Source organism: Vicia villosa, linkage group LG3 (genome assembly GCF_029867415.1).
Source record: "Vicia villosa cultivar HV-30 ecotype Madison, WI linkage group LG3, Vvil1.0, whole genome shotgun sequence".
Taxonomy (NCBI): domain Eukaryota; kingdom Viridiplantae; phylum Streptophyta; class Magnoliopsida; order Fabales; family Fabaceae; genus Vicia; species Vicia villosa.
The window spans coordinates 3722982-3750630 of NC_081182.1; the positions used below are offsets into that span (position 1 = coordinate 3722982).

Below are 27649 nucleotides of genomic sequence, written 5' to 3' on the forward strand. Positions count from 1 at the left end.
ACAAAGCTACAAACATTCATCATATCTCCATCATTCTCTATTAAATCCTAGACCTTCAAATCCATAAACATGGTGTATTTGACTCTAGATCATGTTATCATTCATCGATACAATAATAAACAATATCATACAACATAGTAGTCATACAATCTCAACAAATTCATCATGATCATTCATCAATTTCATCAAACATAATAATCATGATAACTCCCCTTACCTTAGATTATTAGTTAGTTTGACCTTCTCTTTGAATTCTACGGTTGATTCTCCTTCTCCTCTTCTTGACCTAGCTTTCACTACTTTTCACGTTTCTCCAATTTCTACGTCGAATGAATAATCTCTCCTATTTTTTCTTTTTACCTAGTTAGCCTTAAGATCCCTATTATGAACTTCCAATTATGCCATCACTAACTTCTCCTCATATTATCTCTTATTTTATTTAATTAAATAATAACCATGTTCATTAGACTATTTTATTTTATTATTCTGATTACCACCTCAATTCTACTACCCCACACACATCAACATAATCATCACACGTCATATAATCACATCAAAACATTAAATAATCGATTAAATAATTAAATCTAATTTTAGGGGTGTTACAGTAACACATAAATTTCTTCTTGTAATGGACCATTTAGAAAAGTAGATTTTAGATCTAAATGTATCAGAGCCCAATTCCTACTTACAGCTATAGTAATCATCAGTCTGACTATTTCTTGTATATTTACCGATACAAACACTTCAAAGTAGTCTAAACTAGATTTTTTGTAGAAATCCTTTAGCTAATAACCTTTCTTTATGTTTGACAATTAACCCATATGGCTTCAACTTTATCTTGAAAATCCATCTCACATTGATGGCTTTCTTGTTCTTTGGTAGAAGAGTCACGTCCCATGTCTTGTTTCTTTCAATGACTTAAAATTCTTCCTTCATGACTTTCACCCATAATTTCTTCTAGAGAACCTCATCAATGCTAAATGGTTCATTATCCACCATCATGCCACACCATGTGAATTCACCTACAGATTCAATCTCAGTGTCTTGTAGCAACTCAAAATCTATACGTCTCTGTAATACAGTGAACTGACTTTTTATAATCGAAATGTCGCGGTTAAGCATGAATCGCCACCGACTTTTATTTTATCCAAACAAATTCAGAAAGGCTAAAAGAAATAGAAAAAAACCTTTTAAAGAAATCTAAGTTCGGGGGGTAATTTATGCAAAGGGAAGGTGTAAGGCACCCTTTGCATCCATGGTTTTCCATGGGCTCTTAATTGCTTTGCTTGCTCGTTTTCAGAAAATGTAGATGAAAGAGGAAAAAAAATGGACTTTAGCTCGTAAATGAGCGTAGCCAGTTTTTGAAGAATTTTGAGAAAGAATATAGAAAATAGAGCATGGCAAGGCAATTAGGGGCAATTACCTTAAACTCAGATGATAGGTCTCTTTTTAGCCTTTCAGAATGAAAGGGTCAGTCCTTGCCATAAGAGGGCAGGAAGCCTTTCGTTTGGAGGTAAACGGGTCATCGAAATATCCTTCGCCATAAGACTGACCCATACCATAGGGAGGCAGGTAGTCAAAGGGAAAGACCAGAACAGCCTTATTCGTAGGCAACCAGAGGATACCTCAGCCTTTTCCGTAGGCAACTTCCGAGGGTCGAGATCATGCATATCGAAGGCAGCATCATTAGGGACCATGATCTTAATCGAGGCAACTGGCTAAGGTATCCTCGTATTCGAGGGACTGGCTATTCTGCAAAATAACACAAGGCAACAGGCAACAGGCAACAGGCAACAGGCAACAGGCAACAGAGAGGTTACCCCAAGAGTGTGCGTGGGTGCAACAATCACGTGGTTCAATTCAGTTATTTATCTTGTAATTAGTGACTCTAATCCAGTTTAAATTTGCACTCCCTAAATTACTAACCACGCAGTATATAAAGCAATAAAAGGCAATATAGGAAAGGGGGAAAGTGAAACCAGCGGATTCCAACAGGGTTGGCACAAGTAATAATAAAAGACATAAAATAAAATAGGGTTTAGGGTTACCAACGACGTAGCTTTGGCATTTGACAAACCCTGAAAAGGAAAAAGAAGAGACATAAAACAGAGAGTGAGTGCATTATCGGTTCGAAGGCGAACTTTATTAACCATAAAGGTAAAAAGAATAATGAAATTAATAAATAAAATAATAATAAAAGGCACTTAGCTTCGAATTTGATCTGATATGGTTGGCGGAAAACCTCGGGGGTAACCCTGAAAAGGGCAAAAGCAGAAATAGTGAAGGCAAGACAAACCCCTGATTTTAAAAGAAAATAAAATAGGCTTTAAAGGTAAGATACTTAGCTCTGGTTTTTTTGATCAGGCGCGTCGTTGTCGGAGTGAACCATGTCGATAACCCTGAAAAGCATAAATAAAACATTCAGTGTAGGGCATGATCTTCGTAAACCCTGATTACGAATTTAAATAAGAAAATGTGAATGATTTAATTAATTATTGGTCTCGCGACCTAATTAATTAAATCGGGATGAGAAAATTAAGTCAAGTGTAACAAATAATTTTTAGGAATTTTTGGAATTAAAATACAATAAAGATGGTTTTTTAAAGATTTTAATAAATAAATATTACATTAAGAAAATAATAATATGAAGAAAATAAATTATATATATTATAAATAACTAGATAAGTAAAAAAAGATAATAAATATTGTATTTCAAAAGGTTTTTTGAAAATAAGTTTTATATAATAAATAAACAAATATGTGTACTAAAATAAAAGGAAATATAAGTCATGTAATAATAATAAAAAAAATTCAGAAATTCTTAACTTTTTGATCTGGTGTAGCATGCACTGAGGGTGTATGGTAGGGAGGCGCATCCGGGACCTTTGGATTCTGGCCGCTGTAGATCTACTGGTTGGTGTGTGAAGGCACATCATACGTGTGAGTAACCTCACCACACCAGATCTGCTAGTGGACTAATGTTTCAAGTTTTACAAAAAAACAAACATCGCCCGTGGGTATCGAACCCAGGTGACTTAACTCAACAACACACATCCTTTACCACCTGCGCTATCTGTGTTAGTTGTCTATAATATTTCGCCAGTTCATTATAACATGAAACATGTTTAGAAAAATTTCAAAAGCAAGTAAACCGCGGCCAGACTTCTTCTTCCACCTTTGGAACTCTGCAAAAGAAAACACTTTTGGCCACGGTTTATTTGTGTTGCTATAGACCCTGCATATTTGAAAACTCAACAAATCGAAGTATACATCAGAGGTAAAGACATAGATTAACCAGAAATTAACCCACGAATCTAATGGTGCTCTTAGTTTCGCCCAATTTCAACTGTTTCGCAAAGCCCCAACCTGAAAGCTATGAACCCTAGCCATGGTGAAATCGTTAAACCGCAAGAAATATCAAATTAAATCATTCAGAAAGTTTCATAACAACATTCTAAACACGATTATGCAACCAAATTTCATTCATGATGCGTAAATCAAAGAAACCGAATTCAAGAAAACCTTGTTCTTTCGTGAGCGTGTGTTTGCGTTTTGAGTGGTCTGAATCGATGATAATGATTGGGAATTGATCAGGAGTAATCCGGGAACGCGTCTGAACCTTCAAAGATCTCTGAATCTTCTCTAATCTCTCAAACCGAATTCCAATTTTTATTGAAATTTTGTGAGCTTTTGAACCGCCTCCCTTGCCTGCGAATCCTCGTTCATTGTCAATTTTATGCAGCTTTTATAAGGCCAAATTAGGTCTTGAAGAATAATTTTTTGATCAAATCTCATTGAATGTTGATTGAGTGAGATTGAGGATAATTGAAGATTTTATTGGAATTGGAATTGAACATTTTTTGCAGCGTAACAGTGTATCTGCACGCTTGAGAATGAAAAGATTTGATGAGTATTTTTCTTATAACAACTATATTTTATAAAAATCTTAAAACTTTACTACTTAAAAGAAATCTTATATTTTTTTTATTTTTGTACTTTTTTATAATAATAATAGAATCTAAAATTTTTAGAGAAAATAATTAAAACTAAAAATACTAAAAAACCAAATTTAAAACAAAATGAAGTGACTAAAATTAACTTAAAAATCTAAAATACTAAAACTATAGAAATTTAGAAAAAATAGTAATAACAACGAGAAAAAAATAAAAAGACAAAAATGCCAAAACAAAAGAGGTGGTGGGATTCGAACTCAAGCCTCTTCACACATAGGCTTATACCCAACTCATTATCCGCTAGGCCATTGCGCTTGTTTGAAATAACATGACATTGGTAGATATATACAGGCAAATTTTGGGGTATGACAGTCTCCTTGGTATCTGTGTGATTCTATGTGGCCTCTGAAACTGTGCAAGTTCACCTTCAGAGTCAGGTACATCTTTAGAAGTTGGAATACCGCCATAGGCTGGACTACATTCAGAGGCTGGACTACCACTAGAGGTTGGACTACCATCAGAAGTTGGACTGCTATCAGAGGTTCAACTACCATCAGAGCCTGAATTACCTTCAGAGTCTGAATCACCTTCAGAATCTGAGTCACATTCAAAGTTAAAATCTCCTTCAAAGACAAATTCTCCTTCAGAGACATCTTCAGAAATGCCTTTAACTCCAAAAGCAGGATCAGACTTATTCCAATCTCATGTTTTTGATTCTTTAACTATCAGATCTCTGTTTATAGCAAATTTATTAATGACTGGACAATATTTATAGGAACCTGTAGAGTGGTAACCTATAAGCAATATAACATTGCTTCATTCATCCAATTTCATTATAGTAGCATCTATAACATGTTTGTAACAAACACAACCAAACACTTCCAGATGGCTCCCACTTTGCTTTCTTCTACTCCATTTCTTCAAAGGAACAATTTCCTTTAGCTTCTTAGTTGAACATATATTTAGCACATAAGCTGCAGTAGCAATAACTTTTCCCCAGATATGTGAGGTAGCTTCTTTTCTTTCAACATGCTTCTGATCATGTCAAGCATAATTGTGTTTCTTCTTTCAGCAAGACCATTATTCTGTGGAGTGTATGGAGTAGTCACCTCATGCTCTATACCATTATCCTCATAAATTTTTTTTAACTCTCCATAGTTGAACTCACCTCCACTATTTGTTATGAATATCTTCAACCTTTGTCCAATCTAATTTTCTGCCTTCACTTTGAACTTCTTGAACTCAGAAAACACCTCATGTTTGAACTTTATAAGTGCTTCCCATGTCCTTATTGTGAACCCATCCATAAATAACACAAATTAATTGTTTCCTCCAAGTTAAGGTACTTCAAAAGGACCGCATACATCAAAATGAAAAACACCCAAAGCATGAGTTGCTCTTAGAGGCAATTCTGATGAGAAACGCAACCCTGGTTGCTTTCCTTTCATGGATATATCACATGATTTCTCTGGTGCCAAAGTCGTTGGAATTTCAAGTACCATATTCTTTATATTCTTGAACTCACATGCTCTAAGATTCTGAAGTTCAAATGCCTCAATCTCTTGTGCCATAGATCACTTTCCCTTGCAACACTTGTTGCATTAAGGCATTGAGTGTCTATTGTTTCAACATTTACCTTGAATGTTTTATTTTTTCCTAGTTCAGACTTCATAATAATCTTTTGATTATAATCATAAAACTTCAAGAGATTTTCCTCCATAGTTACTAAAAAAACTTTTTCAATTAGCTGACCTAAACTTATCAGATTTTTCTTCATACTAGGAACATACCATGCATCCTTGATCAGAGCAGTTTTTGCAATGCTGCAACTTCACTTTGATATTTCTAATTCCTTCAGCATTCAAATACTTATAATCAGCACATATCAATTTGATCTTTCAACCAGAGGCAAAACAAAAAAGCCATTGTTTGTTTCTAGTTTGGTGATTTGAGCAGCCAGTGACTATATACCACCAGTATATCATGTTTTCACATTCATTTTCAGATGCCATAAATAGAACAAGTTCATCCTCTGAATCTCCTATGGCTATATTGACTTCTTCACACTTGTTTTCTTTATTTAACCAGCAATAAGAGGCATAATGGCCAAATCTGTTACAATTGAAGAACTAAATTTTTCTCTTATCAAACTTCTCATCTCCCTTATGAACATTCTTCTGTTTCTTCTCTTCTGAAGAATAAGGTTTTAACTTTTGATCATTCTTTTTCTTTTTCTCTAGCCATGTTTTCTTCTTGTTCTTATTAAAAAAAAAACTTCATATCATGCTTAGACTCCCTTTCTGAGTTTCTTTCATTCAAACATAACTCGGGTGCCTCTAAATTACTCGGGAGTTCTCTGATTCTCATGGTGCTAGTATCTTTAGAATGTTCTATCGTTACAACTATGTAATCAAACTGAGGAGTAAAGGATCTGAGTACCTTTTTGAATGATTACTTGTTCATAGAGAGTTTCTCCATAAGCCTTCCTCTCATTCGTGATCAGAGTCACTCTGAAGATGTCAACTGGTACCTTCTTATTGTTTTTCATGTTGAGATTGTCGTATTTCTTGTGTAGACACTACAACTTCACCTTCTTCACTGATTCATATTAATGTTGTCTTTGAAAATAACAGAAAAGGGTCCTTTAAGAAAATATATGGAAAAAGAGCTCGGTACTCCTTGATCTTCCATATTAGTCTAAGCTCAATGTAAAACATAGTCTTGATGTAATGCATGTAGAGATAAATATGTGTGATAGTTTGACTGTAATACTGCTAAACATTTAAGGCAAGGCAGAATATGGTAAGGGTTTTCGTCAAGATATGGTGGTGATGGGTATACAACAAGGTTTGGCTCAAGAAGAATTAGAAAAAAGAATATATTTTTCTCCGACATGTCACATTGTATCTAGAAAAAAAATATTGCGAGTGTTTGCATGGTATCAAAGTTTTTCAATGGTAATCATTAAATATCAAGAAATTTGTATCATTGGAAGACCTCATATTAATTGACTTAAAATCTCAAGATTTTCATGTCCTTATGATACAACATATACATGTGGCTATTTGTGACATCTTACCAAAAAATATAAGGGTAACTGTTTTTAGATTGGGCTTATTCTTTAATGTTATATGTAATAAAGTATCTGACCCCAAAAAATAGATGAGCTCTAAGATAAGGTTGCGATAACATTGTTTCAATTGTATATATATTTTTCCTCTGTCATTTTTTGACATTATAGTTCACTTAATTATTCATTTAATTGGGAAAATTCGATTTTGTGGTCTAATTTATTTAAGGAGGATGTATCCAAGAGGGCATACCTGAAGATCTTAAAATGGTATACAAAGAATCATCACCGTCCATAAGTTTTGATCGTTGAAAGGTACATTAGAGAAGAAGATATTGAGTTCGGTTCAAACTATTTGTCAAAAGGAGACTCTATATGAATTCTAAAGTCTTGTCATGATGGAAGATATGAAGGCAAAGGTACTCGAGGTTTAAATGTTAAGTCAATAGCTCGGGATGTAGTTCTTCAAGCACATTTGTATATATTGAATAATGTTGATGAAGTTCAACCTTACTTATTTGCTCACAAAAAGACTTATAAAAGAAAATTTTCCCCTAATGAGTGGCAAGTGATTGTTGAAAGGGCATAACAAGAATTTCATAAATTGGTTTAATGAAAGGGTTTCTAATGAGGAGGTGCATTCGAGACAATTAAATGGATTTCATGCATGCTTAATTTAATGTAATAACTTGGAACGCATACGACATTAGTGGGGTTATGGTTGAATCTGAATCCATGTACTTCTCTACTTCCAAATATAAGAATCCTAGAATGACATCTAAACTGTACTTTGGGATCATTGAGGAGATTTAGGATATTTTTTATGTTTTATTCAAAGTGTCTTTATTTAAATTCAAGTAAATTAAAGTAACACTGGTGTACAAATCGATGAGTTATATGAACGAACCATTCATTATGGCATCTCAAGTAAAATAAATGTTTTATGTCGCTGACCAATCTGACAATAGATTGTCAATTGTTCTCCAAGTAAAACGCATTCCTCATAGTGATGAAAATCAAGATTTAAATCTTGATATTCCTAAGAACCATTATTTTACCACACATGTGCCTACTTCATATGAAGAAGTTGATACATGTGATGTGCATGTTATTTTTTATGATCAAGAAGAAGGCATATGAGAAAACTAACAAATAAATATTTTTATTGTTTGTTAAAATTTGTAAGAGAGTTTACATGTGTGCCAGCAAGTATTAATATTTTAAATTTCAGGTGTATGGAGACAAAATAGTAAAAAATGTCTGATCACGTTGTATATCTTGTTTCCTTCAGGATAATGAATCAAGTGCACACTAAACAATAAAGTGATCAATAGATACATTGTTTTCTATCCATGTAGCTCTATTGTTTACGTCTTGTTAGGGTTTCCATCTCAAGATTTTGGAGGTCCTGTGTAGGTTAGATACGGTTACCTATGATAAAACAAATACAGACCTTATTTAATTAAGATTTAACCTGACATATAATTTATGAGGTCTTATTTACCTATAATTTAACCCTGAAAAAATTTAAAGTCCTGTGCGGTCATCCGTCTTGCATGCCCTCAAAGACGACACTTAGTTTATTATTGATTCAAGACCAATGAAAATAACTCATGAGTTCTCAAAGTCATATTTATGTGTTTTATTTATAAACTACTAAGTTATACAGATGTGGAGTAGGTGATTCATTTGGTGCATACTATATGATATTGTTGGTATTGATGTCTCACTTTTTCAAAACTTTCAAACTTAGTTGATCATATCGAAATTCCAGTTGCACATTGCATGTGGTTTGGGTTGACATTGCCTAGTATTCAATTTTCTCTTACCATTATGGTTATATTTTTTCATGAATAAGCTCTGAAGTTTATGATGGTTAACTGCAAAAATGAGATGTTATTGCATTGATGAGATTTTGATAAAACAAGACGTGTGGAGAGACTATTGAGAACTTATTTTATCATCAATGCCACCACTTAGAGTATTTGAAGTTGTTTCAAAAATTAGTTATTTCGATTGTTGTCAACAATATCTTGTTACCTTGTGGTACTTCTCCCAATTTTTCTGTTAGATTTTTGCTTACAATTTCTTCTAATTTTATTTCTTAAAATTCTTGTTATTATTTTTAGGTGACTGCTATAATCATTGTTGGAAGTAACTATTTAATATTATGAGGTATTCTAAGACTATGGAAGATATGTTGAAGCTTCATGATGAAGACTTTCCCTTTTGGAAACATGTTCAACTATTTTTTTATATGGTGGGGGAAGTAATTAGACATGTGAGACCATATAATTGACTAATTATTCATTTATTTGTATTAATTTGTAATTAACAAGTTATTTACAAGCTTCGTATTACTATTTGCATGATTCTTTGATCATGATGACCAAAACATGACATGTGCAAATATAAAATATAAAATCATTTTATACAAATCATTTTATACAAAACATAACATGTCATCTGATAAAATATAAAATCATTTTATACAAATCATATATTTTGTAACTTGGCATTAGAGGACATTTTTTGAAGAACTCCATGTTTCCAAAAATAACAGCATAATTGTTGCATCAAGAAAACTCGAAACAATATTTGGAGAGGCTCAAGTTTAGCTCGTGCACATACATGGTGTCAAGTAACCTACTTAAAATATGGATTTCATAACATTAGAAAAGGAATCCAATCTCTACCACAAATCTAATCATTCAAACCTTAAATAATCAAATCTCTATCACAAATCTAATCATTCAAACCTTAAATGGTTTTGACTATAAATATAACTCTAGTGATTAAATTGTCTTATCAAACCTCTCTTAGTTGGATTGACCTACAATCTCAAATATTGAGCTTTGAATTCAGAATTAAATAAATCAATTGTTTCAATACCCTCACTCGCAATGCTTTAGTAAATGTAGTTAATAAAAAAAGATGTTCATACTATTTGTTAAGATCGTCAAAAATGGATATGAGAAACAAACAAATAAATATTTTATTATTATTTATCTGTAACTCATTTTTATTTTTTATTTTTAATATTTATAGTTAATATTGTTATAAATGTATGTCATTGATTTTATTTTTTTTTGTTTAAAAATGTAAATTTGTATTATTCTAATTTTACATTTTGTAAACACCAACCATTCAAACCTGAAGACTTATATGACGTACATCCATTTACGTTGGACAACTAGTTTTCTTGAATTTTATGAGTTCAATCGAACCATTGATATGTTTGAGTAACGTTGTAAGATATTAATATGTATAGTTTTGAGTCACTATTGACATATTTGATTAGCATATTCAATTTTGGTATATAATGTGTCTTTTCTTTTTTTAGTTTTCACCACCAGTATCTGCTGGCCCACTGGACCGCCTAATCTGGTTCGGATATCAGTTCTGACAAACCGTAGTTCTCTCTATCAAGTTCAGCGCCAATCACCACTGATATATAATTTGTCATTTTTGTTTTGATATAAATATATGTGTAATTTTTTTTTATCTTATAGCTGTTAAATATGTTTGGATCTCAACCTCAAAAGCTAGCTCAAGAGGTGAGGTTGCCCTCACATATTTATACACCCAACAGTCCGGGAACCTTAGCAATGTTGAACTTCAAAAAAATTTTAACAAACACAAATATCAACGTCAACACCCACCCGCACGCCTAGCGTATAAGCTTGGGTCAAATGTCCACATTACAGTCCTTAACCCGACTCTGATACCATGATAAATATGCTTGAATCTCAACCCCAAAAGCTAGCTCTAGAAGTGAGGTTGCCCTCACATATTTATACACCCAACAGTCCGAGAACCTTAGCAATGTGGGACTTCAAACAAACACAAATACCAACTTCAACACTCACCCTCACGCCTAGCCTGTAGGCCTGGGTTAAATGTCCACATTGCAGTCCTTAACCCGGCTCTGATACCATGTTAAATATGCTTGGATCTCAACCCTAAAAGCTAGCTCAAGAGGTGAGGTTGCCCTCACATATTTATACACCCAACAGTCTGGGAACCTTAGCAATGTGGGACTTCAAACAAACTCTAACAAACACAAATACCAAATTCAACAGTAGCCATTAAATATATGGTACAAAATGTGTTATTTAAGTTCTATATATAAAAATACAAATTATAATAAAAAATATGTAAAATTTAAAAAATATGTAAAATACAAAAAATTTTATATCAGTTCGTAGCTGCGGAAGATCGAACCATAATTCTCTCTATCAAATTCAGCATCAATCACCATTGATAATGTGTGTCATTTTATTTTTTGATATAAGTATATGTGTAAATTTTGTTTTGACCTTGTAGCTATTAAATATATGAGAAAAGTTATTCTTACACTGCTTTTCACACCTACACCGTAAAAGTATAGCTACACTCTACTAATTTTAGTTTTTTTAATAATTTAATCTCCATTGATTTCTGTGCATGAATGTTTTGCAATGTAATCATATACGGTGTATATACTGGTGTATTGAAAAATGGTGTAGGAATAGCAAGCCTGTAAATATATATAGTACGAAATATGTTATTTAAGGTCTATATATAAAAATATAAGTTATAACAAAAAAAATTTTAATTTAAATAATATTTAAAATACAAAAAAATTTACATTAGTTAAAAGTCTCGATTGATATATGTAACACCCTAACCCTTATCTTTTCGGCTAACAGTCCCAACAGATGTGAAATGTGACCTCCTAATCCCTATTTCCATAGTTAACAGCCCCAAACAATAGTAAAAGGGAGAAATTTCAACTTGATTTAGGGTCCAATCGATGAAAAAAAGTAAAGAAGTTTCACTTCAGTTAGTTTTTCTACTGAAAGAAAAAATGACACGCCTTGTAATTTTTTGCCATGACTAATAAATTAAGAAGAAAAAAAAAATTCTTTACTCACTTTCCTATGGGGTCACCCCAACGAAAATCTCACTTTATCCCTGTTTCGGAAATGCATTTCCAGAATATATTTTTTTTAATTTTCTCAGACTTCGGAAATGCATCTCCGAAAACACCAAATGGGGGGTGTTTTCGGAGATGCACTTCCAAAAACACCCTTTTTCAGATTTTGGGGGGGTTCAGAAATGCACTTCCGAATTATGCAGAAGCTGTGTTTTTTTTTTTTAATGTTTTTCGAAACAGTCTCGTATTTTTAATTAAAGGAAAACGCCAAATAAAATAAGCGACATATAAACAGAAAATACTAATATGATAAATCAAATCCAGATAATATATACAAGCCGATCCAAATAGTAATAGTGTGCGAAAGATACAATCCGAAAACAAAAAAAAATAAACCCGGACTCCTACTGGGTATGCCTAACCCTCTCTCCCTGGGACCTCCTCTGCCGCCTGTATGCCGCCACACAGCCCGCATCAGTGACGATCATCTCCATCACGGCGACTGCCTCTGGACCGCCCTGATGAACGACACCTCGATACAACGCGTCCCGCCTAAGCATCTCTATCCGCTGGCAGATCGGCAGGATATCAATGGCGTGGTCATCCTCGGCCTGCTGGTTCTCCAGGATCTCCTCCTGTGCTGGCCTAGGAGCGCCGAGAGCGTCAGGTCTCAGCAGAGGATGTGACATCCGGTAGAACCATGTGACGTACCCCTCCACACTGTGTCAGTCCTGGGTGACCTGAATGCGACGATACTACTCCGGTACCACATGACGCTCTCAATCCTCAAATATGCCAGTGAGCTGCACTCGGGTCACTGTGTCGGGAGCAGCCTCAAAAGGTGACCTGGGTATCATCTGCACATACCCAAACTGTCGCCTGCACCGCTTAGGGAGATACCGGACCATGGTGCTGGTCCCGCATGCCAACCAGCCAAAATATAAAGATATGCCGTCAAAAGGGACAACGTGAGTGTAGTCGCTGAATGGCCTCCAAGTGACGTCATCGTGCATCGTGCGGTCGAGGTACCCACGGTATGGTCCCACTGCATTGTTCCCCCTCTAGAGAACGTATCTGGCGGCCTTGGGCATGGCGTCATCGTACTCAGGATCAATGTGGAAGCCGTGGATGCGGGAGAAGTAAGAGATGATCCAGCTCTGAAACACAAACACGATAATGTATTAAAAATAAATACGAAACATAAATAAATACGAAACAATTAAAATGAAACGTACCTTAAGTAGTGTGCAGGATCCGGTCAACTGCCTCGTCCTCCAGTTGGAGGCCTCATTCAGCTTCTGGTATAGGTATGCCAGAGTAGCTGCCCCCCAGTTCCACTGGTGAACGGTAGTCAAGTCCATGAAGTAGCGGAAGTAGGTCACGTCGACGTACCAAAAACTCTTGTCCACAAAGACTGCAGCGCCTACCACAAACATGTACCAGCACCGGAGAGCGCAGCCACGGTGATAATGTGTAAATAGGTCGTCACCCGCATCCTCGGCTTCGGCCGCCGCCACCAGATGGTGCTCAAAATAAATGCTCAGTGTGGTGAACCGGATATGAGGCCCAGATGTCGTGATGCACTCATAGTCAGCAACTTCGGGCTCCATACCCAAATAGAGCGTCATCCACTCACTGGCTTCGATCCTCTGGATCCGGGAGTGGTGCAACAGCGTCCCCCTGATCGGCCGGTGGAGAAGACACTGCACATCATGCAAGGTGATCGTCATCTCCCTAACCGGTAAGTGGAAAGAAGACGTCTCCCTGTGTCACCGCTCCACAAAGGCCCCCTGCATGCCGTGGCTGATGGTGGTATACCCCCGTCATGCAGAGCCCACTAAGCCCTGAAGCCAATGTTTTAAAAACCGGACCGGTCATCAAACCGGTAAAGGTACTGGGTCACTGGTTCATCGGTCGAACCACTGGGTCACTGGTCGAACCGCATGACCAAACCGGATTAAACCGGATTAAACCGGATTAAACCTGTCATTATAATAAAACTATATAATCCATTAAACCGGTATAAAACCGGTTGAACCGGATCATTCAATATCTAAAAAAATTATAACTAGCACTTAAAAGCTGGTCCATTAACAGCATAATCTATAAACAAGGCTCTTAAAAATCACAAATTCAGAAGTTGTACATTAGATGCGGAAAATACTAATAATCCATATAGTTTACCGCTCTTAAAAAGCACAAATATAGTTTGCTTGACACTTAAAAATTACAAATTTAGTGCAAATTTAAACATAAGTATTACACATAACAAAGTAGTACAAATTACAAAGTCTAATTGCAATATAAACTAATAGAATACTTTAGAACCAAAACACTCAAATATCTATTAAATTTAGTTCCAAGGAGGTAAAATTATCTCAATGTTGGGATCTCCTTCAACATCAAAACCATCTTCGACAAAATCAATCGCATTTGTAACATCTTCCCCATCAACGATATCATTACTTTGGTTGTTTTCTCCGGAGTTAAGTGGTGCATCTCCCTCAACATCAACATCATCCAAATTTAATTCATCTATAACAACATCAATTTAAAGAGTTTAGAAATTGACATATTTTAAGAAATTAAAACAACATAATTGTAATCACAAAAATGAATACCATACCAATATCATTTGAAATAGGTTGGATTGTCATACTAGCAAGATCTTTGCGTAGTGCTTCCACCTCCTCAACGGTCAAGAATGGTGGTGAATCCTCCAACACCCAATTAGAATGATCACCGAGTGTTTCAAAATTAATAGGATCATAATTTTGTTTCTTCTTGGTTCTACAAATCATTAACGGCAGTGTCAAACATAGAACCAAATAAATTTAACAAATCTAACATTCTTAATAAACTAAACAAAATATTCTTAAATATAGAATCATTAAATATTCTTAATAAACTAAACAAAATCATATATTCTTAACTATAGAACCAATATTCTTATGTCATCAAGAGAAGAACAAAATAGTCTTGTTTATAAATCAAACAAACTAAACAATAGCATATTTCTTAACTATAAAATGGTATCATATATTCTTTACCATAGAACCAATATTATCATGTCATCAAGTATTGAAACAATAGCATATAAAGCATAATAAGTGCTATACCTATTTTGTAGCCTTAAATTGTAACGAACATAAACGAGATCGTTAAGCTTTTGATGCTCCAACCGATTTCTCTTTTTTGAATGAATGTGTTCAAACACACTCCAATTTCGTTCACAACCAGATGCACTACAAGTTTGACTCAAAATCCGAATAGCCAGCTTTTGCAAATTCGGCGCTTCGGTTCCATAAGTGTCCCACCATTGATCTAGAATAATGCATGTGAAAAAAATTAGAAAACATTTTAAAATTCATATTGACATTGTACCAAAATGCTTAAAGTTTATCATATAATTTTACCTGGCAAAACATCATCTCGGTTTTCTACTGCTGTTGTCCTTCCAAAACTACCTTCACAATTTTTGAATGAAGTTATCTCAGCAGTTAATTTAGATCGCAAGTCCTTACTATCATAAGCATACTTTTCAATGACATCCAAAAGGCCTTGGGTGGTGGACTTGTTTTTTTCATATTCCGGACCAAATCTACAAGATGGATTTAACCAATAACCAGCAGCATGGAGATTTTTCCGAAGTTGTGCATCCCAACGGTTATCCAAGATCTTCAAATAAGGCTCTACTTTCAACTTATTTCTTCTAAACCTCTTCTCAATCTCCTCTCTTGCTTTATACATAGCTCGATAGAGATATCCCATAGCCGGCTTATCTTCACTATCAACAATACGCAACACACGTACAAGAGGTTCTGTAATTTTCACTATGTCAGCACATTTAGACCAAAAGCTTGAGTCTAAGACTTGTTCCACAAATTGCTTTGCCTTGACATCTTTGGAATAAGTTGTGGTTGTCCACTCTTTGGATGTTACCATGGCTCTTAGTGCATCTTTATGAGACAAAATACTTTGCAATGCAATGAAATTAGTAGCAAAGCGGGTTGGAGCAGGACGGAGTATTTCTCTTCCACCTGTATGTTGTCTCATCAAATACAATGCAAAACAATGATTATATATGTATTTGGTAATTTTTGAAGCTTGTGACACTGTCTCACTTACTTCCTCTAATTTCCCCATGTCTTGCAACATCAAATTAATACAATGTGCCGCACAAGGAGACCAAAACAACTTAGGAAACTCCCTTTCCAACAACTTTCCAGCAGCAACATAATTCGCAGCATTATCTGTAACGACTTGAACAACATTTTCCTGGCCAACATATAACACTACTTCCTTGAAAAGCTTAAACAATGTTTCTGCAGTTTTAGAAGCACCAGAGGCATCAACAGACTTTATGAAAATAGTTCCTTTGGGGCAATAAACTAAAAAGTTTATAAGAGTTCTTCTACAACGATCTGTCCATCCATCTGCCATAAGAGTACAACCTGTATCCTTCCAAGTAGAACGATATTGCTCTATCTGTATCTTCACGTCATCAACCCACTTATTTAACAAATTACCACGAAGAGCATGCATGGTAGGATCTTTATATCCAGCACCCATACAACAAAGAGCATCAACTGCAGGTTGAAAATATGGTGAATTTGCAGCATTGAAAGGAATAGATGCATCAATAAACCACTTGGCAATAGCAAGATCACACTTTTCTACCACTTCTTTACTTTGCATCACACTTTTTAAAGTAGGCTGAGCTCCCGGAGTTGTTCTTGGTAAAAAATAAGTACCAATGCGAGCGTCATTCTTTTTAGATGCACCAATTTGCAATTCACCTCCCTCCGTAGTAAATGACTCACTTTCAGCCACATCCGAAGCTTTTCTTTTCTTGCTCCGCTCGTTGAAATGTTGTTTCATCTGAAAACGAATTTCAGCAGACACTTTCTTACAAATTTCAACATTTCCTACTATTCCAGCCAAGTGTTGCTTTACCCTATGAATTCCACCTCCACCAAAAGATTTGTGACAGTACATACAAACAAGAGATTTTCCATCAGGACTTCTAGTACAATGTGCCCAAGCTATATCAGTCTTTCCTCTAACATTATTTTGAACTAAACTTTGAGCTGAAGATGCTTCTTGTGATGGTGGTTGTGATGATGGTGTTTCAGTAGATGCCATATTCCTGTAAAATTGTTTAAAATTGCCATATAAAAAATAAACTATAAAGCATAGACAAAAGAATAAAAAAAAAATTGCCATAAAAAAATTGCCATAATAAACTATAAAAAAAATACTATACGTAGACAACTTAACTTAACTTATAAAAATTAAACAAATATATATTTTAGAAATAAACAATGTGAGAATAGAGTTTCTTGCTTTTTACTACAATTAGAATGTTTTCATGCATGTTATATATAGTTGTGATTCATTATTAATTCAAGACCATACACTTAATTGCTTCATAAAATAAAATAGATTCATGCATGGTAGTTGTTGATCAACCTTCATATACTAAATTTCTATCATTTCTATTTTTGTTATGAGACTACAAAAAAGAAAATGAAATTATTTAAACCTATTTAGGATAAGCACTAAGCCCCATTTTGAACAGAGAAATAAAGATATAAAACTGAGCAATGGATAATGTAGGGGATAATGTAGCACCATAGAAATTAAGCCAGTAGCAATGGATATAAAACTGATAATGTAGTATGAAGTTTTTTTAAGTTCTGTGGCTTGGCATGGCTAGGATTTTTGTTTAACATGAAAATAACAAATTCTAAGTTATTGTAGATATAGAAAAAGTCTGCATTAGTTTTTTAGACACCGAACATACTGTTACTTAATTAGTGTGTATTCATCTATGTCACAGTTCATCAAAACCCCTTTTCAGTCACTGCCAAATTGCGACTTAAACCTTGTGGCAATCCCATCCCCGTTCATGCTTAGATAATGCTATCTGATATTCGAACTCACATCTAGGTGACCCTTGTAGTTGTTGGACATTAGGACAAGAAAGGACACACAATAGAGTGCTTGCATGACAGTATGCTTTTGGTGTCTTAAGTTACAGAAAATGTTTAAATTGCTTTCAGACAACAACAACAAAACCAGCAGTAAGAACAACAACAACATTCACAGAACAACAACAATATTCACAGAACAACAACAAAATCAATAAATGATTGGATTGAAGATAACAACAACTCTCAAACAAAGTAACCCTAATTTTTAATACATGTCAGAATAAAAATTAAAAAAACTTACGGTGCAGTGGGATTGATGATGGAGGCGCGGTGGCGGAAAAGGAAACGACGGCGTTGATGTGCAAAGGAAACGGCGGCGTTGATGTGCAAAGGAAACGGCGGCCAGTTTCTTCTACTTCTCTTCTTTTGTTTCTGAAAAGTGAAAGAAAACTATACGATGGCTGAAACAAGTTTACAAAATAATTTTCATTTTTTTTAATTTAAAACTCAAAACGACGTCGTTTTGAATAAATTTTTTTTTAAAAAAAAATAAGCAATTGAACCGGCGGTTTACGAGAACCACCGGTTTTCCCGGTTCGCACCGGTTCACGCCGGTTCTATCCGGTTCTCAGACATGGGCGATCGAACAAGTGAACCTGGCCGGTTACCTGGCCGGTTCCCGGTTCAACCGGTCCGACCGGCCGGTCCGGTCCGGTTTTTAAAACATTGCCTGAAGCTCTCACCGCGTCGTTAAACCACTCAGCAGTTGGTTTAAACAGACTGAAAAACCTTCCGGGAGTGGTTCACCATTTTCAAAGGCTCTCTCTCCTGTTACAAAAAAAACAAATAAAAAAGTATGTTAAATAGACCGTTAAAAAAATATTGAATAAACGGCTAAATTATAAACGGTTAAATAATAGTCGGACAAATTATAAAAAATACCTCTCCCTCCCAGATACGCCGAGCGACGTGCTCGTGGTAGGTAAGCAGCACGGAAGTGTCACTGGGCCCTCCCGGGTAGCCCTCCTCCTGCTCATCCTCCTCCCCGTGTGGAGGGTCAACATCCGGTACCTCCTCCGCCTCGTGGTATGGCACTGCCTCCTCCTCCTCCTCCTCTCGCTGGCGGGAAGAAGATACCCGAGCCAGACGACTCCTCGATCCAGATGTAGAGGTACCCTCGTCCATCTGCACGGGAACTCGCACACGTCCCCGACCCTGCCCCCGTCCCTGCGTCGACGCCAGCTGCGTCGCCCGCTCTCGTCTAGCCGACGCAGTCTGGGTCTCTCTACCCTGTTTGATGCGTGCTTGGTTGCCTGACATGTTCCTGAAAACAATTGAAATCGATTAATATGCAAGACAACAGAAAAAACAAAAAATTGCATTTCTGATACACTTCGGAAGTTCATTTCTGAAACTGGGAATGGAGGTGTTTTCGGAAATGAACTTCCGAAACACCCCTGCGAAGAAGTTTTCTGCAACTTCCATGGCAGACCCCAAAATCCTAAATCAAAACTACTTTTACTCATTCTAAACAACCTAAATATCAGTACCAACCTATCTTAATGTGATTTTTGCAATTTCTAAACACCCTAATAGAGATATCAATAATGGATCTAAAAATTGAAAAAACTTGATAAACTTACCAATTAGTGTTTGAGATGATTTAGGTTGAGATTGGAAGAAGATTTTGGCAATCTCTGATACTTCACACTTGCTTTTTGTAGAAATTTTGAAGAGAGGCTGAGTTTGGAAGAAAATTAGGGTAAAATGAATGGGGGAGTGGGCTGTTTTGCTTAATCTGCAATACACGCAGTATTTCGGAAATGAACTTCTGAAATGATGTTTTCGGAAATGCATTTCCGAAATAAGACAAATTTTGAAAAAAAAAAAAGCGCTTTCGGAGATGCATCTCCGAAAACACATTTTTTTTGTATTTCGGAAATGCATTTCCGAAGTCAGGGATATATGTGGTTGTTCACCAGAAATGACCTAGAAGGTTGGGAGGTGGGCAAAGAATTTTCAAAAAAAATTGCTTACTTTGCATAACACCATGCTTTACTTGAACCCCTATCAATATAATGAAACTCATTCTTCATAGTCGTGTTATGATCCTTATAATGATGTTGATAATCATGCATTTTGTTGAATTTATTGATTTTGACTTCAACTCTTTATTAATGTCTTATTCGAATTTTTATTTAAAAATTGTTTTCTTTTGATTAGTTAAACAATATCATAATGACAATTGTTAGGATTCTCGTTAATTTTAAAATATGTGATTATGACACAAATAACTATACCAACAACGAATATAAATGTTTTTTATATAATATATTTTATAGTGTGTTTGCCATAAGTGGTCACACACCTATCCTATGAAGTAGTAGTTTCTTAACCTCAAATGATAAAATAATATTATAAATACACTATTAACATTAATAGTATTGTAATTATTATATTTTCATTCAAGTGATCTTCCATCTCACACCTATCCTAACACAATAACCAATCTTTATCTCAATAATTAAAAGTGAAGTTATTTCTTTTTGACCAAATTAAAAGTGAAACTACTTTACAGCAAAAGCCATTTCATTTTTGTTTGCTTCTTTCTTTTGAGATACAGTTGATATATTTGCTACTTGCATAATCCATCTCAACAGCAAAACATAAATGGACAGCTTTCTGCTTTTTCTGTTTCTTAGGATTTCTACCATATTCTAGAATAGATATTCTACCAAACAAGATTAGCTTTTGTTTATAATTAAAACCAAAGAGTGTAACAAACATTCGTCATGCACACATATTTGTGGTGATTGAAAGGAGATACACATTCCCTTTGTTTCTACGTGACATTTAACATGGATCCATATAGTTTTAATCCACCATAATTTTGATCTACAATTAAAGAGTTTTAAATCATTTTAAAATTATACAATATAAATATTATTTATTAATTATAATATATTATATATTTCTTAAAATCAAGAGGATATTACACCCACTTCTCATGAGATCTATTAAAATGACACTGAGATCCTCTCCAATTTTAAAGCATTCAGTGATCTCTATCGAAATTTATGAAAATGATATCACAATCCCTTAAATTTTTAATGACAACTAAAAATCGTGAATATATTTGTTTATATATATATATATATATATATATATATATATATATATATATATATATATATATATATATATATATATATATATATATGAGATTAATGCATATTTTAAAATTTCAGGGGATGTCGTTGTCATTTTAACGAATATCAAGCGGGATGAGTATAATTTTCTCTAAAATCAATGTTACTAAATATAATACAATCTTTTTCTTTTAAATAAATCTAATCAATTAATAACAAGAGATTAACTTCTTTATTATTAATTAATTAATACTAGTAAAAAAAAAACAAACTCATTAACATTTTTCTTTTTATCATTTTTCAAGAATATATATTCTTAAAATTCTTCTTCTTCTGTTTCAAAAAATAATGAAGTGTTCTCTCTCTAATCAATAATACCAAAGTAATTTATTCATCATCAATTTGGTAAGAAACCAAAAACAAGTCAATAAAAAGTGAGCATTATTAATCCATGTCAGAAAAGAAATAAAAATCAAACTCAATTAGTTTTCTTCATTTCAAGAACAATCCAGATAAATTTTTTTTGTCTCTTTTATCAAAGAATACTAAACTCGCAGCAGTTGAAATCTTCCACTCATTAAAGAATACAAAAATCTTAAAACAAGATGTTTTGGTTAAAAAAAATCATTTAAACTTATATATTTATTTTCTTTCCTTTATCCAATTTCTTCAACCTCATATAAAAATTATTTTACTTTTGAGAAAGATCCAAATCTAAAAAATTTCTATTTGAAATCTAAAATTATAGATTTATTGTTTTCTTTTTCTCGTTTCATTTCTCTGATTTTTATTCTCTTTTGATATCGGATTAAGAATCAAATGGTAGTTATAATATACTATTTCTCCACCAATTATACAAGGTTTCTATTAATTTTAGGTTTTTTTTAAGTAAAATTAATATTGGATCTGATATATGTTTGGAGGATTAACAAATTTATTGGGTTTGTTATTTATGGATATATATAGAAAAATAAAGACCAACAATGTAAGTAAAAGGTATTACTTATATTTCTTACTAGCTCAATTTGATGGGTTTGAAGAGAAAAAAAATAGATGGGAAGTTTTTATTAGAAGTGAGAACAATTACTTATATTTCTTACTAGCTCAATTTTGTTTGTCCAATTTTTTGAATTGTAATTTTTGTAATTTTTGGTTTAAAGATAATGAATTCTTAAAGATAAAATAAAGATAAAAAGATGAATGTGTGGATTTTATCGTATTTAAAAATTTTATTTATAAATATATTTATTTAGATTAAATAAGCATAAAGTTACACCGAAATAAAAATATTAATGAGATAGAATAATTAAAATTAAAGTTAAATAAGCTTTTGGTCCCTATAAATATTACAGTTTTCATTTTTAGTCCCTTCCTACCTTTAGGCAATGGTTTTTTTATAAAAAAAAACGTTGTCAAAACCAGCTAAAACCGTTGCCAAATCAGGAGACTAAAAATAAAATTGCAATATTTATAGGGATCACAAACTTATTTAACCCTTAAAATTATATTGTTTGATATATTTAATAAATTTTTAAAGATAAAAAGATGAATGTGTGGATTTTATCGTATTTAAAAAATTTATTTATAACTGTATTTATTTAGATTAAATAAGTATAAAGTTACACCTAAATAAAAATATTAATGAGATAGAATAATTAAAATTATATTGTTTGATATAAAACCATTAAATAGTTAAAAAAAATAATATATATATATATATATATATATATATATATATATATATATATATATATATATATATATATATATATATATATATATATATATATATATATATAAAAATTAACAAAAAATTATCAGTCTTTAATTCTAACTGTCTATAATATAATATATTAAAACAATAACATTATATTTTAAATTAAATCATGGTAAATTAAAATTTATTTATTTATTAAATTAGTTTAGTTGATAATTGTGCATCTAAATCTATCCTGCGACATTATGTTTATACATCTTTTAATAGTTATATTCTGACCACCATATAGCTCCTTGTTTCCACATTGCTTGGTAGTTTAAAGTCCTTCACTTTATCAATAATAATTTTACAAAAGTTCTTATTATTAGAAAAATAAAATGATGTGAACAGTTGAATAGGATATATGCTTATTGCAAAGACGCAAAAGAAGAATATCTGGAAATTAGCTGCCCAGTCATTATCAAATGAAAGTGTTTCATCATATTGCCCTTCACTTCACAAAGTCAGTTTTCTCAAGCTATCAAATATTTATCAAAAGTTTCATTTGGCACTTTTTTTTCCCGACATCCTAAGTCAACAAATGCATGGGTTATAGCCCCACTTGTCTCTCTTCAGATTTGTCAGAACGTTTGTTTTAAAAATATTTAACAAGTCTCTAAGCATTATTTAGAGAGTGTTTAATATAGTTTTTACTACATTGATCAAAAGAATAGGAGCGGAATATATTGCGTTGTCTAATAATTATTGGTCATTCATTATACACGAAAGTATTAGAGATAAATTTACCTGTCTTCTTCTTCGTGTAATGTTTTCTTAAAAGGATAGTAATAATATAATGTACATGCATGTAATATCTAAGTGGATAAATAATTAAAGAACTAATTAAATGAACTAATTAAATAATCAAAAGATGACATTATGTATATTTTTTATTCATGAAGTATTATCTATTAATATAAATAAAATAATAGAAATTCTAGTTACACCCCAAAAATGACAAAATTTCTCTTAAAATAAAATTTTATTTCTTTTCTATTCCATTTTATATTTGGTTCGAATCCAAATTTTAAAAGAGAGTTTGATCATCTATTCTTGGTTCTTCACAAATCAAAAGATTAATCTTTACAGTTACGCAGAAAAGATATCTATTTTTATTGGAATAAAAATTATATTTTTGTTGACTGCTCAAATTATTCAAAATTTTGCTTAATCCTCAACCTCTTAACACAAAAATCCCTTTGAATTCGATTGAAGATATCACCATCCCTCTTCTCAAGTTCAATCCCAAATCATAGTCGTCATGCGAAAGATCGGTTTGCGTTTTCATATTCTCATTTTGTGTTTGTGTGTTTTGGATTTTCAGAATAAAACCGTGCAAATATTGATGCAAAGGTTCTGCATATGTTTGAATTGTGATTTTGTACATGAATGTATTTAGAAAAATTAATTTGTATGCTTCATTTTGTGTTCTTATGAATTTAGATTTTGACGAATTGTTACTAGTTATTGTAATTTTAGTTTGTACCATTCATATTACTACTACCTACAAACATTGGTTGTAGGTAGCTAGCATAATATTAACCCCGACTTTACTGTAACCATATGTAAAAGTCACGTTTTTAGTTGTCTGCCATTTCAATTTACGTAGATATACACGGATCCATAGTTCATGTTGGAGAAAAAAATTGCATTGACTTTTACCTTCAAACATAGGTTGTAAGTAAAAGATGATATCTATATTATACTAGCAAGCAATAGCAGTCTGTAAAAGTTAAACGACAGCGCTTAAGCTTTAGAAAAAGATATCCCATAGAATTCATGCAGTGAACTTGCTTCTCACCATCTAGAACTCATGTGTTGTTCTAATGAAGCAACCACATGCATCTTTTTCAAAACAAACAAATTTTACCATTTCCAACTCATTTCTAACGTGTTGTATATATTGTCTTGAAACGAAGTTGTGCAATATGGAGTAAAATAAAGTGTTATACCAATACTCGATGTTGGCAAAAAGAATTGAAATCATATTCTGATTGAACCTAATTACAACTTTAACATGGTGTTCAAAACATTCCAATTTTTGCATAAATCTCACCTGCTGATAGTCAACTACTTTTGGCTATTATAAATATGTATCTCTTCTGTTATTATAGTGTGACAATCTTAGAGCTTACAGCAACAAGGGTTGGAAAGGGTTTAAAGGCATAGCATAGGGTTTTGGGTATTCTCAAGTGAAACTTTATAAAGGCAAGGGTTTTTGGGAAACCTTTTGAATTATCTAAGGGAATTGGGGAATTTTTTTGGAGTATTCATTTATTGAAGGTTGAAGAGGTTGGGAACACTTGGGTAGGAAATATAGTTAATTTTTTGGGCGCCTTCAGGGTTGTTCTTGGGAACTTGAAGGCAAAGGCTATTTTCTTGTAACTCATCTGTAATCTTTTGTAACAATATTCTGAGTATAGTGAATTGGAGAGTTGCTCTCTCCTCTAGAGTAGATCGTTTGATCGAACTGGGTAAACAAACCTTCGTCTTTTTCTCGCCTTATTCTATTTTATTATCTGTATACGCATTATTATTCCAGTAGACCATTTATTTTGGTTGCTATTATTTTTTGCCTAACAAATTGATATTGAATTTTATCGTGATTCACAACAAGATTCATAACAAAAGCTTTATTCATAGGGTGTCAACCATGTTTCGTGCACATACTGAATAAATAAAGGAATATCAGCACACACAACCTCAAAATGCTACTGGTATTTCACAAACTCATACTCCCTATTCAAATACATGATGTTGTTCCATAGATACATAATATATTTTGCCTATGTGATTCAACAAACTCCTTACACTTCATACTAAAATTTTTTGAAATATGGAACAAACACATTATAGTAGGAAAGGAAATACCTATAATTTTCAACATATACAAAATAAATTATCAATGTCAGAGATACAAAAATCCTATTAAATTTTAAACATTTTAAAAAGAAAACATATAAGTAAAACATACAACTACAGTGGTAAAAAAACTGTGTAAAATATGCAGAGGGAATCATCAGGATCTAGAACGCAGAAATGAAGCATTCTGAACTACTGGTTTTTTACAGTACGCGAAATATTCATTGTACCAGAATTTTCAAAATAACTAGGATTTTTTTGTGTATACCAAATATTTCAAAAATATTTGGTAGAAAATATAGGTTTCCCCAAAAATATCAATTTTTTTTAAAAAAAAAATTAGGTATAAATGTACTTTTATTATAAAATGAGGTAAAAATGCAACTAATTTCAGAAAATATTGAATGTTTCAAAAAATAAGCGGTAAAAATGCAACAAAATATCGAATTTTTTAAAAAACGGTAAAAACTCATACCGGTTTTTAAATATCAGGTAAAATTGCATAAATTCTGTCTTTTTTGAAATTTTTTGTATTAAATTTTCCAACATAAGATTTTTCGTTTTATTCCCGTTCTCCAAAGTAAAATAAAATTTTAACCTAATATAAATTTTTGAAAAGTAAATAAAAGGAAGAACAATTTTCTCATTGTAAAAATGTATGGAGTGTCGAGTAAAAAATAAGGGATGGCACGATAAATCCCTCAAGAGAGATTTATTAAAAGAAGCAATAACCAAACAACCTAGTAGGTGGCCTAATATGTAATCACAAAATGAACCACCATGGACATTAATCATAATAAATAAGAGAGGTTTATTGTTTAAAAAAACAAAAAAGGACCATTCATTCCTCTAGTAATATAACATGCGTTTGTTATTAATTGTGTTATTAACTGTTAGAGAGTCACAGCCACGTGCCCCACGAGGAATACGTGGTTAACTGTCTATTGAAAGATTCGGTCTTTTTCTTCTGAACCCTATGGGCAGTTGACTCAGGGGAGTCACATGCTCTGCTCTACCACGTAATATCTAGCAGTTTCATGTTTTGGGCCTCCACGATCCAGCCCAAAACAACAGATCTTGACTCAGTACTGGGGCACTATAAATACCCTCCTTCATAGAGGGTCAGGTATACATTCATTATCTCACTCATACTTTACACTTGCTCTCACTCTGATTCTCACTTTGACGTCGGAGTATCTTGCAGGTACACCCCTTCCTCTTCTTTGGACCGACCAAAATCATATTACAGTCCAAGACGATTGTCTGATCTCAGTAAGATTATATATATATATATATATATATATATATATATATATATATATATATATATACATACATACATATATATAAGGAGCAAATGATACTAAGATGTCAAACTTAATATTATGAGACATCTGGTAACTCTTTATTGTATATCAATATATTAAAAGTTACTGTTGAATTGGAAGCTATTATTATATTGATCATGTCTATAAAATTTAACATTAATAAGAAATAATTTAATAGGTTAAATGGATAGATTAAAATTAACCGTTTTGATGAACTTTCCCAAGACATTTATTTTTATTTATTTTTTATTAACAGGTTAAATGATTTTCGATTGATGTTAAATTTTTTATATATAATCTATATAATAATAACTTTCAATTTAATGGTTGATTGTTGTAGGATATGGGGTAAAATGTTATCATATATATATATATGATTAATGTGATGGTTAATAGTGGTTGAGGAAGTCGCAGTGATAGTTAGGGTATGTTTGGTTCGAAGTAGATGGAGGGGAGGGGAGAGAATATTTCTAGTAAAATATGTTTGGTTCAATTTTTAAGAGGGGAGATGAGGGGAGGGGAGGAGAGCAATATCTCTCCAAAACACACTTTTTGGATTTCCTCAAATCAAAGAGATTTGGAGGGGATGAGAGAGAGTGTGAGATTTAATATTTAATAAATTAATATATTTACTAAAATATCCTCAGTTTTATTTTAGTGTTTTAAAATTATTA

At 32.9% G+C, this 27649-nt stretch overlaps 1 protein-coding gene across 1 annotated transcript; it reads right to left on the reverse strand.

The window, feature by feature from the left end:
* Positions 1-14013: 14013 nt before the first annotated feature.
* On the reverse strand, positions 14014-18310 carry LOC131660077 (uncharacterized). The gene is made up of 5 exons (XM_058929208.1): positions 18182-18310; positions 15361-17093; positions 15064-15268; positions 14571-14734; positions 14014-14479 (listed from the first exon to the last, which is right to left on the reverse strand). The coding sequence occupies exons 2-5, from the start codon at positions 17087-17089 to the stop codon at positions 14298-14300; spliced, it is 2280 nt and encodes a 759-aa protein (XP_058785191.1). The 5' UTR covers positions 17090-17093; positions 18182-18310; the 3' UTR covers positions 14014-14297.
* Between the last annotated feature and the right edge of the window lie 9339 nt (positions 18311-27649).